This window comes from Tachypleus tridentatus, chromosome 6, assembly GCF_004210375.1.
Source record: "Tachypleus tridentatus isolate NWPU-2018 chromosome 6, ASM421037v1, whole genome shotgun sequence".
Lineage (NCBI taxonomy): Eukaryota > Metazoa > Arthropoda > Merostomata > Xiphosura > Limulidae > Tachypleus > Tachypleus tridentatus.
The window spans coordinates 50637801-50654144 of NC_134830.1; the positions used below are offsets into that span (position 1 = coordinate 50637801).

Sequence of the window (16344 nt, forward strand, 5' to 3'; positions counted from 1 at the left end):
GGAGAGGGTGATGTAGGGCACGTCTGGATCCGAGCGGCTTGAACCTGTCGTTAACTGTACACTAAACGTACACTATAGTCAGTGGCTTCGGCAGCTATGGAGAGTAAGGCGTTCGACAATAAAACCGGCTAGACATGCATAAGAACAAATGGCTTCGGAAAACCGCACAATATACACATAAGATTGATGCAGCTACAAGCTACAAATGGCCTGCCAGATCTAGATCACAGGAGTTTATGCTTGGGAGTAATATTTTCGAATTTCATGCTCTGTTCAATTTGTTGTGATGGAAATTTTACTTAATTTTACACTACGTACAAGACGTAGGTAGATTCTGTGATAGTGCTTGCAAGCCTTGCATGTATACTTAGGCCTACTGACTGATGCTTACGAACTATGACTTATATCGAAAAGCTTAAAAGCACGCTTATATTAAAGATGTACATTTCGGCTACTGAAAAAGTCTACATCTCGGCCTAATTATGCAATTCGATTGGTAAGAACACGAGAATCGCAAGAACAAACACACAATTTGTCGGCCTGTGATGCAATAAAACAATTCAACAGACCAAACTGTAGGGGGATGATTGTGTGCACCATACCCCCACCTAAAATGAAGGGGGATGTACCCCACCCATCCCCTCAGGATCTACGCCCTCAAAGTAAAGGTCACAGCATGGTAATGACAATTTCCTTTCTGTTAACGCTGTTTTAGATAATAATGGACATACGAACACATTTTGATATTTTTTAAAAACCGAATATGATTAACGTTGCCTAGTGGAGGTGTGCACCCCACCGAATGCCCCTTTAGTTTTGGGAGCTATAATTTGTTGTAAACTCTATGATTTTTAATCTTAGGTTTCTAGCATAATAAGATTAGATTTCTCCCCTGGTGTCTGGAATACAGGTTCAATTTTCTTATTCCTCAGGTTTTATCCTTAGGAAGGGATGTCCTTCCAGAATACAAGCTTCAGAATCCCCGAGCCCACAAATGGACCATCCTTCATTACTCCCCTTTTAAAGCCTTCTGGGACTGGATAATACTCCTTCTTGTCATCTACACCGCGATATTCACTCCTTACGTCGCAGCCTTCTTGTTAAACGAAACCAAAACCAAACGGAACAAGAAGTACAGTGACGACCCTATCGTCATCATCGACCTTTTAGTTGATGTCATGTTTATCATCGATATACTCATCAACTTTCGAACCACCTACGTTAACACCAATGAAGAAGTGGTTAGTGTTCCAAGTCAGATCGCAGCACATTATCTTCGAGGCTGGTTCATCATCGATGTGGTGGCGGCCATTCCTTTTGACTTGCTACTCTTTGGCACTGAGACTGACGAGGTAAGAGTAGTTTTTATAAACCAGTTCTATTAGTGCTTGCCAATTACTGTGACTATTTATTGAAATCAGTAGGACATGGTTATTGGTAACGCACTTTGTATTTAAGAAAACAACATGGTGATCAGTGTTTCATTCCATTCAAAATATATTTTGTAAACTGTTGCTTCCTAGATAACTAATTTTAGAAACTACTTTTTAAGCTTGATAAGAGCTAATTATAATTCCTTAAATATCGGATAGGGTATTCTTTTTCCTTGAGGTTTACCCCTTTAAGTATCAACTACCACATTATTACCACTAGTGCCTGGCTTACAGTTTTAATTGTCACAGTAGAACCAGAAATACTTCATACATAACCTTGAGGTTTACCCCTTTAAGTATCAACTACCACATCTTCACTATTAGTGCCGTCAACAAATCCATCTCCGCCAACCGTTCCTTACGTTTCCACAGCGACACCCTTTACGTTAACAACAACATCGCGTGGTTGAAGTTAAAAAAAAAAGCGAGAAATCCGTTCGAAAGTGGAGAAGGGTTCCATGTGAACAGCAGTTGAACATGGGTCAGTCGGTCCTAAGACTGTCCTGTCGTGTGAAAGTGGGTTTTCTCGGGGCACTCCCGTTTCCCCTCACATCAAAATCTTCAGGCATTGGATTTCTAGATCCCAGCCCAGGAAACTTTTTTGCCAGACCCTGAATCGGGCCGTTTGATTTGATCTGGATTTGAATGAATTACATTCATGTTCACATCTGCCCAACTTTTTCCTTTCGGGACAGGTCCCGGCCTTTCTTTCCACTGCTGCCTTTGCCTCCACCCAAAACAACATTTAGAGAGACATTCTCCACCCAAAAAGTCAAGAATAATAACGATAATTAATTTATTAAAATAATAATAAAAAAAAAACACCACTTAATCTTAATAACAATCCACGAAAGGGGACGAAGAGGAACTACAAAGTTCCTGAACACCCCAGTTGGAGAGAGAACTCTTCTGATTCTCTCTAAACTGAACCCCTGCCACGTTAGTTTAGTTAGTTGAAGTTAAAACTTACATTAATTGGAATGCTTAAAAACCCGGCCCCGGAAACGGATGGAATCACAGAAATTGTTTTGGAAACAGTCCCCTAGAAGTACATGTCCTATCTCACCAACCTTTACAACCAATCCCTCAAAACACGGCTACCGAACCAACTGGTGAACAGTTATCATTGTTAACCCAGAAACAACGACTACCTATACAACCAACCCATTAATTATTAATCTAGCGTGTAAAATAGTCTCTGACACATCAATACGTTACAATACTAGCGTGTAAAATAGTCTCTGACACATCAATACGTTACAATACGTAGTTTAGACCAACTACGTTATCATTGACATACGCTAACCACCAGTAACACTGTCATTCAGGTTTTCTCTACAAACTATGGTGACACAGCTTAGTTGAAACTTTCACATGTTGAATCTCCAGATTAAAGAAACGTCAAATTTAGAATTAATTAGACTCTCTCATCCACTTCAGCTCCAAGCCGGAGACCCACAAGATTCCTTCTCTCTACATCTTCGGCGAACTTTACCCTAACTTCTGTATACCCACGTGCTAAGAACGTAGCCATTTTAAGGACATGTGGTCCGCCGATCGTTGCAGAGTTCAAGTTTCTCCCGACAACGTTTCGGATGGGTGACAAGTGGCGTGTTACCCTAAAACAGTTGATATTAAACTCAGAATATTATTTTGACTGATGTTTAAAGAGGGAAAAAATCCTAATCAGGTTAAACCCGCCAATTGAACTTCATTATCAACTGGGAATTGTATTTAACCGTAACTTAAACTGTAGAAATCAGCAAGCCTATAAATCAATGTGTCACTCATTTAAGAAAAAATCGAGAGTATCCGAAAAGGTTGCGTATCTGACACTGTTGTGACTATCTATAAAGCTTTTATCGGCCTACTAGAGTCCAATGGCAAAGCGGTATGTTTGTGGACCCTTAATGCTAAAAACCGGGTTTCGATACCCGTCATGGGTAAGGCATGGATAGTTCATTGCGTAGCTTTGTGGCTAACTTCAAAGAGTCAAACAATATCGTGCTACTATTCGAATGCGGCAAAAAAAGACACATGTGACATGTCCGATCATTTACATGCTTTCGGTATAAAGATTAGCTTTTCTTTACCCAAATACGCACCTTCCCGCTACTTCGACACCTAAAACGTAGTGCCGGATATCAACAACAGTACCGTGAGGCTTATAAAAACGTTTGACTCTAGATAATCCACTGGCAACACCCTAACAAAACAGTTCCCGCTCCTTGCAGCAACCTATTAAATATGTCGTAGCCACCTGTCCACCTTGACAGCTATAACGTGAGATAGCCATATTTACTTTTCGTTTCCACCCCTCCAGCTCAAGCATTTCCCGGCGTCCAGATGGTGGTTTGGTTTGTTCATGATTTCGCGCAAAGCTACTCAAAGGAAGGCAACTAGTCATCACCACCCACTGCCAACGAATAGTGGGATTGACCGTCACATTATAACGCTCCCACGACTAAAAGGGAGAGAATGTTTGATGCGACCCTCAGATTACGAGTCGAATGCCTTAACTCACCTGGCCATGCCTGGCCCACGAGGTAGTAAAAATGAAGTTTGTCAGGTACTCCCGTTTTCCACCTACACAATGTTTTGGAGTATTGAATTTGTAGATCCCCACCCAGTGGGTTTGTGGACATATCAGTTGCTAATCAAAGTCTCAGTCTAGTGTAGAAATTTACCATCAAGTTATTTGCGTTTTGTTTTTTTTATTTCATCTTCCTACCCCTCTCCCCCCATGCTTTGTTTTTCTTCTTTTGTGGTTTCTCTTACTTAACCTTATACTACGAGAGTGGTAAAAGAAATCATTTCTGTATACTCCCGAATTCTACTGGATTTGTGTCCCAGGGTTTAAACGGAAGGAACTACTAAGGTTAAACAGTTAGAAACCAGAAACTTTATACATGCCCCTGGGGTTCTGCCTATCCCAGCAGTACTCTTCGACTTACAGTCAGTTCAGTTCAGTTCGCAGGACTTCCGCCTAGTTTAGAAGATATCGTATCCGTGAATTTTCCAGTTCCTCATGTCAACCACGAAGTGCTGCCAAACTCTTTATAGGTTTAGGATAATGGCAAAGAAGAATACGCAGTATGTTTCTCGATTCCTACATATTTGTTTGTTTTGAATTTCGCGCAAAGCTACACGAGGGCTATCTGCGCTAGCCGTCCCTAATTTAGTTGTGTAAGATTAGAGGGAAGGCAGCTAGTCATCACCACCCACCGCCAACTCTTGGGCTACTCTTTTACCAACGAATAGTGGGATTGATCGTTATATGATAACGCCCCCACGGCTGAAAGGGCGAGCTTGTTTGGTGTGACGGGGATTCGAACTTACAACCTCAGATTACGAGTCGAGCGCCATACTGGACTTCCCTACGTATTTATGAAATGAGAATTAACGTGTCTAGAAATGTTTCTAAAATCTTGCGGGTTTATGAAGTAAGCAGCAGTGTGTTCTGGAAAGTCTGCTCCAATAGACACGCTTTTTGTAACTATTGAAAGTCTGCTCCAATACCTGTCAGACACGCTTTTTGTAACTATTGAAAGTCTGCTCCAATACCTGTCAGACACGCTTTTTGTAACGTTTTATTTTGTTTCTTATATCAAGTACCTTCCAGTTATTGATTGATTGATTGATATAATATGATTTACAGTATCTTAGTTGTTTATGATCAGATGACATATTTTTTTCTTTTTCTCTCCCACGTTTCTTCCTCGAGGAATAGAAGGTACGTATAATATCCGTGTTTGAAGGTTTAATATATAAAAAAGTGGTATAATTCTGGCGAATGGTTGATTTGTAGAGAGTTTAAAATAAATCTAATCTTGAAAAGCGGAACGATCAATAATAGGCTAACTTTATAGATTACATCAGAAATTGTCAAGTTGGAAAAGTGCCATCTAGCGTTGGCACGGAATATTCAAGAAAAAATACCTCACACGTCTTCACTAATAGATAACTTGTATCTCACATAAAATTCACATCCAAACTTACGTGCACAATGATTTTTAACTTTTAGTAATAATGAAATAGTTTTTTTTTTTGTTTACATACGTAGGAAGCAACGTAAAAGAGCATGTGTCTAAAATCTATTTCACTCGGTCTTCCCAATGTTTAGAGGACTTTCTTTCATCTGAGCCAATGTAAGTTGTTGCCATGACGATTCCCTTACGGGAAGAAAAATAAATTGAAACGAAGTCGAACTCTAATTATTTCGCTACAGTTCTTTTTATATGTTACGTAAAGCAAGTCAATTTCAGTCAATCCATTGGGGATATTCTCATGTAAAGCTCTATATAAACTGATTTTGTGATAGACTGGTTCATTCTGTGTTTTAAAATTCCATTTTATCTTACCGCGTCAACTTTAAAGAAATTTGTGGTTTGCAGTAAACTTTCTCTAGTAAGTTCAGTTTGAGGCTAAAATCCAAGGTTAACACTTTATTATCACATTTTTAGAGAGCTGAATACACCCTCTCAGACTTTATAATTCCTTTGGAACTTCCCGATAATTGAAGAAAAGTTTCGAATAAAACTAAAATCGCAGTTTCACTTTTATAGGTTCTATAAAACTTAAGCCCTCAGTTTTACCTTCTAATCCGGTATTCTGTTCCCCTTTCTTCTGGGATAATCCGGTATTCAGTTACTTTCTCTTGCGGGATGATCCGAAGTTTTCAACCTGAACCACTCTTTTTGTGATAAATAAGCTAAACAGCCAGAGAGAGGAAAACTAGTTAGCAACATCCGCCGCCTACATGTCTACTTTTACACGAGTGACAACTATTGCCTTTATACCTTGTCTACAGCGAAGACTGTAGATTGTGATCTGTGACATATCATGGGCTTGGAGCTTTCTACTTGCTCCTTTGACATAGTAACCACAGGGCAATCTGACTAAAACCACCATCCAACATTACCTTTCAGTTATTTTATTTAAGGTGAATCGTCATATTCTGGTGGGTAACTATCATTAGATAAGAATAAATGTTAACAAAACATTCTTTCTTTAAAAGCTGTTTTTGAAAATTGCTTTTTGTGTGTTTTATATACATATGAAAACGGAGCAGTGTTTTTATTATTTAAGAAGCTTAACATGGCTGTTTGCTGTCCCTCATAAATTAAACCGATGTCAGAAATCCACTTCTATTTATCGTACCAGCTTGCTGGTTTGCCAGTTCCACTAAGTTAGAGAAGTGTTACTTCAAATAAAATAACCATGTTAGATATAAAATAAATGAATATAATGCTATTAATCCTCGCCTAAAAAAAACTCAATAAATTATGTGAATAAAGTGGGTAACAATTACAGTTCACTAAATCTAATTATCAGTGACTGTTTAAGAAAATTCATGATATAACACTAAATTACTGATAAGTCTGTCCCGACCGGCTTCATGAACCATGGTACTGGACGAAAGGCCACGTCTGTAGTCTATATACTAAATGCTGTGTTGTTAACGTATTATAACAAACTGCTTTACTTTTAATGACTTAAAGGTGAAGTAAACGTGTTGAAGTTTCACCGTTAATATTTAATTCAGTAAACACTTGCTAGTTTGGAAAAACTGTCGTTGATTTACAGAACTTCTGTAACCACAAATGGAAGGTTGAAATTGGTAATTATAAGCTCCAGTTGGCAGAGTTTTTCAGTTGGATGATAATCTAACAGAGTTCTCTGTTTACTGTCTTATAAATCTGTTCATTGATAAAAAATATATCAAAAAAGCTAATATTTTAATTCACGAATATTCGGTGGTTTGATGTATGAAACATTTCAAGTGTTTTATTGAAATATTTGAATTTGAATATTGATTTTTCTATTTTCGATTTGAATAAAAACACTAAAAACAGTTAAAGTTTACCTTTGCCTTATTAACCTATTGATTAGTCAATGGATGATTGGCAAAGGTCGCAGCCACGAGCAACCAGCGCAGTAGCCTTTTGTGTAAAAGAGTACAGTGACCGTTGTCTCTAGTCTAACTTCTAGTCAGAGTGTGGTTTAAACAGGAGAGTTCTGAAGTAGCTTTTTGAATAGCTTCCTAGTGTTCTAAGACCCTTTCTACCTCATATGTCACTGTTTGTGTTACATTTAACACGAATGTGTAGTTTGGAATGGCTCACCGTCTCGTACAAGTTTTTAAAATGAACGGGGCATCTTTCAGTCAGTCATGTGCTCTGAAGATGAATGAGACACCTCTGTATAAGTACGCCGCCGGTACAGTGGTAAGTCTTCGGATTTACAACGATAAAATCAGGGGTTCGATTCCCCTTGGAGGACTCAGCAGACAGCCCAATGTGATTTTGCTATAAGAAAACACACACCTCTATAAATCATGTCATATATCTTTAAAAATCCAGGATCAGACTTTGTTAGGTGATTCCTGTCAAAGTCTGTCATGGTGAACGCGATTACTTAGTTCTGAAACTAACGCTAGGCTGCACTTTCATATTTCTCTTAAATAGTTCATTAGAGACTTCAAGTCGGAGATGTATAAAAACAGTTAACGTATCATTTGTCTGCTAGCAGCTACGTTTTTAAATATTAGAACCCCTCAGATGGGATGGACAGGATGGTAGGCAACAGTATATCTCAAAATAGAATTTTAATTATGTCACATTTAATGTTAGGGTATTAAACTTCAGTTTTCAGTGTTTAATATCATAACCATAACAGTAATCGCTGCTCCACAAGTAGAAACACAAGTTCAGATTCCTATCGCATTTTATTCTGTAGTTATTTGGAACATTTAATAATTGGTAAAGTCATCTATGTGTTCCACAGTAAAAACCCACAGAATTTCCTCAGTGATCAGGTTCGAATAACGATTTCCTTGACATACTTTTCCTTCCTCTTGTCTTGAACGAATCTATCTGTCTGACTATCAAAGTCCTTTCCAAACTTTTCCTTCTTCTTTTCTTGAATTGACCTACCTGTGTCACTGTCAAAGTCCTTACCAAACTTTTCCTTCTTCTTTTCTTGAATTGACCTACCTGTGTCACTGCCAAAGTCCTTACCAAACTTTTCCTTCTTCTTTTCTTGAATTGACCTACCTGTGTCACTGTCAAAGTCCTTTCCAAACTTTTCCTTCTTCTCTTGAATTGACCTACCTGTGTCACTGTCAAAGTCCTTACCAAACCTTTCCTTCTTCTTTTCTTGAATTGACCTACCTGTGTCACTGTCAAAGTCCTTTCCAAACTTTTCCTTCTTCTTTTCTTGAATTGACCTACCTGTGTCACTGCTAAAGTCCTTACTAAACTTTTTCCTTTCTTTCTTGAATTGACCTACCTGTGTCACTGCTAAAGTCCTTACCAAACTTTTCCTTCTTCTTTCTTGAATTGACCTACCTGTGTCACTGTCAAAGTCCTTACCAAACTTTTCCTTCTTCTTTTCTTGAATTGACCTACCTGTGTCACTGTCAAAGTCCTTACCAAACTTTTCCTTCTTCTTTTCTTGAATTGACCTACCTGTGTCACTGTCAAAGTCCTTACCAAACTTTTCCTTCTTCTTTTCTTGAATTGACCTACCTGTGTCACTGTCAAAGTCCTTACCAAACTTTTCCTTCTTCTTTTCTTGAATTGACCTACCTGTGTCACTGCCAAAGTCCTTACCAAACTTTTCCTTCTTCTTTTCTTGAATTGACCTACCTGTGTCACTGCCAAAGTCCTTACCAAACTTTTCCTTCCTCTTGTCTTGAACTAACCTATCTATATAACTGCAAAAGCAAGATAGAAGATATGTCGATTGGTCACATTTTGTAACTTATTTAATAAAATACCTAATAGATGCAGCACATCGAGATATGGAAGATATCTGGTAGAAATGTGTATCGTAATGTGTTGACTTGTAGCAATTAAAGATTTAAATCTGGAATTCTAGTTGATTGCTTCATAGTATTTTATTGAATAAATGATAACATCCATCCAAGCAAACGTTTAGCATTTTATTGAAATGTTGAAAAATACAGTTAGAAATTAAAATAGGAAGCCTAGGATAACTTCCATCTATAAAGTTTTTATTTGAATATCAGTAATGTAATTACACAAATATTTCCAATCAAGGAATTCCCATGATTTAATTGTTTAGTTAAACCCTGTTCGTTGGATTCGTTCTCTTTGTTCATATATGAAAACAAATAATACGGTCGTTCGGATGTCTGTTGTACAGAATGTAAATTATCTTGTTTTATTCTTACACTTTACCATCAGTGACAAGTGTAAGTTCAATCAATTACAGCGTAAAAGGTCAAATTTATCAACAACGGTAGCAGTGAACCAGATCAAATTTATCAACAACGGCTGTTCTAAAAATTCAGTGAAAATGTGATAACTCAATGTCAAAAAGCTGATGCGCTTATGGTACTTAACGTATAATTATACGTTTCTTAGAACCACTGAAGGTTTCATATAGATCCTTAAGCCTACGACAGTTGTTTTTCTGTTTTAATTTTATTATTTAATAAATAAATTTCGATGTAAGAAAACCAACTAGTTTATAATATAGATACTTTTTCTTGTTTTTATTTTCTTTAAGGTCTCATGATTTACATACTGACGTCATCAACGTAAATAAGTTTTTTTACTGCAGTAGGGAAGCTCAACCAGTACATTTTCTATTCAGGTGTGGTTGTATCCTTTTCTTTTAGATAGATATACGCAAATTCAGTCCAATGCTACATTAATGTTATTTCTCACAACAGATGGCGTTTGAAAATTTTATTACCTGTATGTGAAACAATATATTATTTAACTGGCCTTTTGTGTTAAACAGAAGGATTTACGAAGTAGTGTGTTATAGGATAAGATTGATTCGTTTTCGTTAGACAACCACACTGATTGGTCTTTTGAAAACTGCCCGACTTCTTCGATTGGTCCGAGTGGCAAGAAAGATTGACCGCTACTCTGAGTATGGAGCTGCAGTTTTGGTGCTTCTCGTGGCTGCTTTCGTGCTAATTGCCCATTGGCTAGCTTGTATTTGGTATGCAATTGGAAACGCCGAGCGTAACATTATGAAACACAGAATAGGTTGGTTGGACCATCTAGCCAACACCACCTTACAGTTCTACAACAACTCTTACGGAGGGCCTAGCATCAAAGCCAAATACGTCACAGCGCTGTACTTCACTATAACCAGTCTTACCAGTGTAGGGTTTGGAAATGTCGCCCCCAACACCAATACAGAGAAGATTTTTAGTATCTTAGTGATGCTGATTGGATGTAAGTAGTAGTGCACTGGGTAAGTATGTTGTTTTCAAGTTACCATCTCAATTGATTTAAATAGAACTTTAAGATATTTGATTGTTGTTTCTCATCGACTAACTGTTATATCTACAGAGAGGGAAAGAATAAGGGATGGGTTTAAATGTACATTGTTACCTTTTTACATCTAATCTAACCTTACAGCATCATATGTCGCAATTTTTACATCTAGCCTCCCCCTACTACTTTTTACATTACTGTATCCCCTTAACAGCAACTGTTGTACTATGTTTTACACATATCCTAATTACGCACTACTTTTTAATCTATTCTTCACCAAAATTTGCACAATGTTTTACAAGTTACCGTATTCGTAAATACGCACTACCTCTTACATAATCACACAATATCAAGAGACGTTTAATGCTATGTATCAAGCACATTAACTCAGTATCAATATTCTATAACTTTTAATATTAAGCCTAACCGTTCAGCATCATAATAATGGTATTTTTTACATGTATTTTAGTCACTAAACATGAACAACTCAAAATTAGAACATAGATTATTTTAACGATTCCTCCCTCCATTTAGAATATGCCTCAAATTATATATATATACCAAGTTTGTTACCTGTTTATCCTATCTTCTCAACGCTCGAATACGCTTACAAACCTATATTATTAAAATAAGTTTGGTTTTGTACATCCTATATACAAGTTCGCCCTTATACAAAAATCTACAACGAAATACCTTTTGTTGAAACTTTATTAGACGTAACATTAAAGTCCCTAGCTATTAACTACATTTCCTATGAATGAGATATCCATTTCTTAGTCGGAGGTATTGGATAGATTTGTGACATTTAACTTAAAACGACTGTACGACATAGTTACTCAGTAAAAGGACATCTGTAAAATATGTTATTCGTTACTAGCTTTGATGTACGCCAGTATCTTCGGAAACGTCTCTGCTGTTATCCAGCGGCTGTACTCAGGAACAGCTCGGTACCACACTCAGCTACTCCGTGTCAAAGAGTTCGTTAAATTTTATCAGGTTCCAAATCCACTCAGACAAAGACTGGAGGAGTACTTCCAACATGCCTGGACGTACACCAACGGTATCGATGTAAACACCGTAAGTTTTGTTTCTACAAATACTGCTAATGAAAGAAACTAGTAATACAGTGTAGTGTTTCCAACGGTTCAGTCGGTGTAACGACAGAAAGTTTTGTACTTATAATATATAATTCTAAGGCCTGACATGGCCTGCTGGTTAAAGCGCTTGTCTCGCAGTCTGAGGGTCACGGGTTTGAATCCTCGTTACACCAAACAATTTCGCCCTTTTAGCCGTGGGGATATATATAATATCGTGTTCAACCACACTATTTGTTAGTAAAAGAGTAGCCCAAGAGTTGACGGTGGGTGGTGATGACTAGCTGTCTTCCCTCTAGTCTTATACTGCTAAATTAGGGACGGCTAGAGCAGATAGCTCTCGAGTATCTTTGCGCGAAATTAAAAACAACAACAAACTATTGTTTAAATTACACTTTATTTATTTATGTTATAGCATGGACGTTAACGTACAGTCAGACTTTAGTCAAGTCTTAGAACAGTTACGTTAGCTCTATAAAATGTGTATTATTTAAGTTATTGGTAACTGAAGTTTGAACTAAACCATTTATGAACAATATATTTTTTTCTGTTCTTTACCCAGCATCACACGCTACCACAGATAATGATTTTAGAACCTTATTTTTAATATGCCCATTACGTATTTGCAGTTGAAATTTTATGTTAAATTCAACGTAATATCAAGCCTAAATAACGGTAACAAATAAATACTTAATTAATTAAAGATGGCCGATATACTTCCTCTAGGTTTTGAAGGGTTTCCCCGAGTGTCTTCAGGCCGATATTTGTCTCCATCTAAACAGAAACCTCTTAGAAAATACTCCAGCCTTCAAAGGTGCACCTCCAGGCTGTTTACGAGCACTTTCGATGAAGTTTAAGACGACGCATGCACCCTCTGGAGACAATTTAGTACATCGCGGAGATGCCTTAACAGCCTTATTCTTCATATCTAGAGGAACAATAGAAATATTAAAGGATAATGTTATGGTGGCTATACTAGGTAATAAAGTGTAATATCGACCAGTTTTGTTTAAAATTAAGTATGTGTCAATTAAATTCTTTAAAGAGCGTGTTTAGATCTGGTTTACCTAGAGGGTGAGAGGTTAGACGACAGATAAATGTTTACACTGAATAATTTCTGGAGTTTAATAAATGTTAAAATATCAACGTTTTATATTTATACGATTTAAAAATAAACTTTATTGAAGCCGTTAACGACTTCCACTTCAATAGTTCTTAAAACTGTAAGTGTAAAACATTGATATTAATTATTTGTTTAATTTTAGACAATACACAAGTGCCTGTCATTCATATTTACGAATCGTACCTGGTTTAAATTTTTATTTCATAAAATATTAATTTTCATCAGTAGTTTTGACTGTTTCTTATCTCATATTGTATTCAGCGAAGACTGTTTTCTATTCGTCTGTTATAAAATAGATTACTTATTATTGGTGAAAGTTGGTTGAAAGAAAATCTTAACAGCTGTTAATTCTACCGTGTTATTGGTAGACGTTTATAAGTACTTAATACGTTACATTTAACCTCGATACGAAACAACACAAAATGACGCAGTGACAGAAAAAGATCTGTTTCTTTAGTATACTTATTTCCTGAAGAATAACTAACTATTACGGTGATTAAAATAATTTAACATTAGAACAGTCTCTGTTGAAAATCAGTTTTATTTGTTTCCTTTATAAATCGGCCCGACATCGCTAGGTGGTTAGAGCGCTCGAATCGTAATGTCAGGACCGCGAATTCAAATACCCGTCACACCAAACATGCTCAGCTGTGAGGGCGTTATAATGTGACGGTCAATCCAACTATTCGTTGGTAAAAGAGTAGTAAAAGAGTTGGCGGTGGGTGGTGATGACTAGCTGCCTTCCCTCTAGTCTAACATTGCTAAATTAGGGACGACTAGCGCAGATAGCCCTTGAGTAGCTTTGCGCGAAATTAAAAAAACAACAACAAATGAACAAGCCCATGAGTTGGCGGTAGGAAGAAATGAATAGCTGTCTTCCCTGTAATCTTACACTACTAAATTAGGGACGGCTAGAGAAGATAGCTCTCGAGTAGCTTTGCGCGAAATTGAAAAACAAATGAACCTATGTAAAGCGTGATACTTTAGTTCTCTTAGCTTTCTGTACTAAGTGACTCAACAAACAGACGCTATATTGTTGTCCACTTAACTTTCTAGACTGAGTGAGTCAACAAACAGATCGGTATACTTCTGCCCTCTTAGACTGAGTGAGCCGACAAAGAGATCGGTATACTTCTGCCCTCTTAGACTGAGCGAGTCAACAAACAGATCGCTATATTGTTGTACTCCTAGATCAAGCGAGTCAACAAACGCATGCTATTCTGATGTGCTCCTAGCTTTCTAGACTGAGCCAGTCAACAAACAGATTGCTATGTAGTTCTCCTTCTAGAGTGAGCCAGTCAACAAACAGATTGCTATATTGTTGTCCTTCTAGAGTGAGCCAGTCAACAAACAGATTGCTATATTGTTGTCCTTCTAGAGTGAGCCATTCAACGAACACATTGCTATATTGTTGTCCTTCTAGAGTGAGCCAGTCAACAAACAGATCGCTGTATTGTTGTCCTCCTAAAATGAGTGAGTAAACAAAGTAGTAAAATGAACCTATGTAAAGCGTGATACTTTAGTTCTCTCAACTTTCTGTACTAAGTAAGTCAACAAACAGACGCTATATTGTTGTCCACTTAACTTTCTAGACTGAGTGAGTCAACAAAGAGATCGGTATACTTCTGTCTTCTTAGACTGAGTGAGCAAACAAAGAGATCGGTATACTTCTGTCTTCTTAAACTGAGTGAGTCAACAAAGAGATCGGTATACTTCTGTCCTCTTGGACTGAATGAGCAAACAAACAGATCGGTATACTTCTGCCCTCTTAGACTGAGTGAGCAAACAAACAGATCGGTGTACTTCTGTCCTCTTGGACTGATTGAGTCAACAAACAGATCGGTATACTTCTGCCCTCTTAGACTGAGTGAGCCGACAAAGAGATCGGTGTACTTCTGCCCTCTTAGACTGAGTGAGCCGACAAAAAGATCGATATACTTCTGCCCTCTTAGACTGAGTGAGCCGACAAAGAGATCGATATACTTCTGCCCTCTTAGACTGAGTGAGCCAACAAACAGATCAGTGTACTTCTGTCCTCCTGGACTGAATGAGTCAACAAACAGATTGTTATATCGTTGTCCTCCTAGACTGAGCGAGTCAACGAACAGATCGCTGTATTGTTGTCCTCGTAGACTGAGTGAGTCAACGAACAAATCAATTTATTATTGTCCTCCTAGACGGAGCGAGTCAACAAACCGATGCTATTCTGTTGTGCTTCTAGCTTTCTAGACTAAGCCAGTCAAAAAACAATTGCTATATTGTTGTCTTCCTAGACTGAGCGAGTCAAAAAACAAATTGCTATATTGTTGTCCTCCTAGGTTGAGTAAGTCAACAAAGAGATCGCTATATTGTTGTTCTCCTAGACCGAGCAGATCAGCAAACGGATGCTATTCTGTTGTGCTCCTAGACTAAGCCAGTCAACAAACAGATTGCTATATTGTTGTCTTCCTAGACTGAGCTAGACAACAAACAGATTGCTATATTGTTGTCCTTCTAGACTGAGTCAGTCAACAAACAGATTGCTATATTGTTGTCCTCCTAGACCGAGCGAGTCAACAAACGGATACTATTCTGTTGTGCTCTTAGTCTGAGCCAGTCAACAAACGAATGCTATTTTGTTATGCTCCTAGACTGAGCCAGTCAATAAACGAATGCTATTCTATTGTGCACCTACTCTGAGCCAGTCAACAAACGAATGCTATTCTGTTGTTCTCCAAGGCTAAGCCAGTCAACAAACGAATGCATTTTTGTTGTGCTCCTAGACTAAGCCAGTCAACAAACGAATGCTATTCTGTTGTGCTCCTATACTGAATCAGTCCACAAACAGATTGCTATATTGTTGTTCTTATAGAGTGAGCCAGTCAACAAACAGTTCGCTGTATTGTTGTCTTCCTAGACCCAGGGAGTCACAAAACGGATGCTATTCTGTTGTGCAACTAGCTTTTTAGACTGAGCCAGTCAACAAACAGATTGCTGTGTAGTTGTCCTGCTAGAGTGAGCCAGTCAACAAATAGATCGCCATATTTTTGTACTCCTAGATCGAGCGAGTCAACAAACGTATGCTTTTCTGTTGTGCTCCTTGCTTTCTAGATTGAGCAAGTCAATAAACAGATCGCTATATTGTTGTCCTCCTAGATCGAGCGAGTCAACAAACGGATGCTATTCTGTTGTGGTTCTAGACTAAGCGAGTCAACAAATGAATGGTATTCTTTTGTGCTCCTATACTGAGCCAGTCAACAAACAAATTGCTGTATTGTTGTCCTCCTAGACTGAGCCAGTCAACAAACAGATCGCTGTATTGTTGTACTCCGAGACAGAGCGAGTCAACAAACCTATGCTATTTTGTTGTGCTCCTAGCTTTCTAGACTGAGCAAGTTAACAAACATATTGCTATATTGTTGTCCTTCTAGACAGAGCGAGTCAATAAGCAGATA

At 37.8% G+C, this 16344-nt stretch overlaps 1 protein-coding gene across 1 annotated transcript in view; it reads left to right on the forward strand.

Annotated features, from left to right (window-relative positions):
• Positions 1–13143, forward strand: part of LOC143251610 (voltage-gated inwardly rectifying potassium channel KCNH6-like) — a 15542-nt gene extending 2399 nt beyond the window's left edge. The window contains exons 3-6 of the mRNA XM_076502880.1: positions 933–1352; positions 10258–10651; positions 11571–11770; positions 12514–13143. Coding sequence (XP_076358995.1) covers positions 933–1352; positions 10258–10651; positions 11571–11770; positions 12514–12780 — 1281 coding nt within the window. The 3' untranslated portion in view covers positions 12781–13143. The remainder of the gene's footprint in view (positions 1–932; positions 1353–10257; positions 10652–11570; positions 11771–12513) is intronic.
• Positions 13144–16344: the final 3201 nt, after the last annotated feature.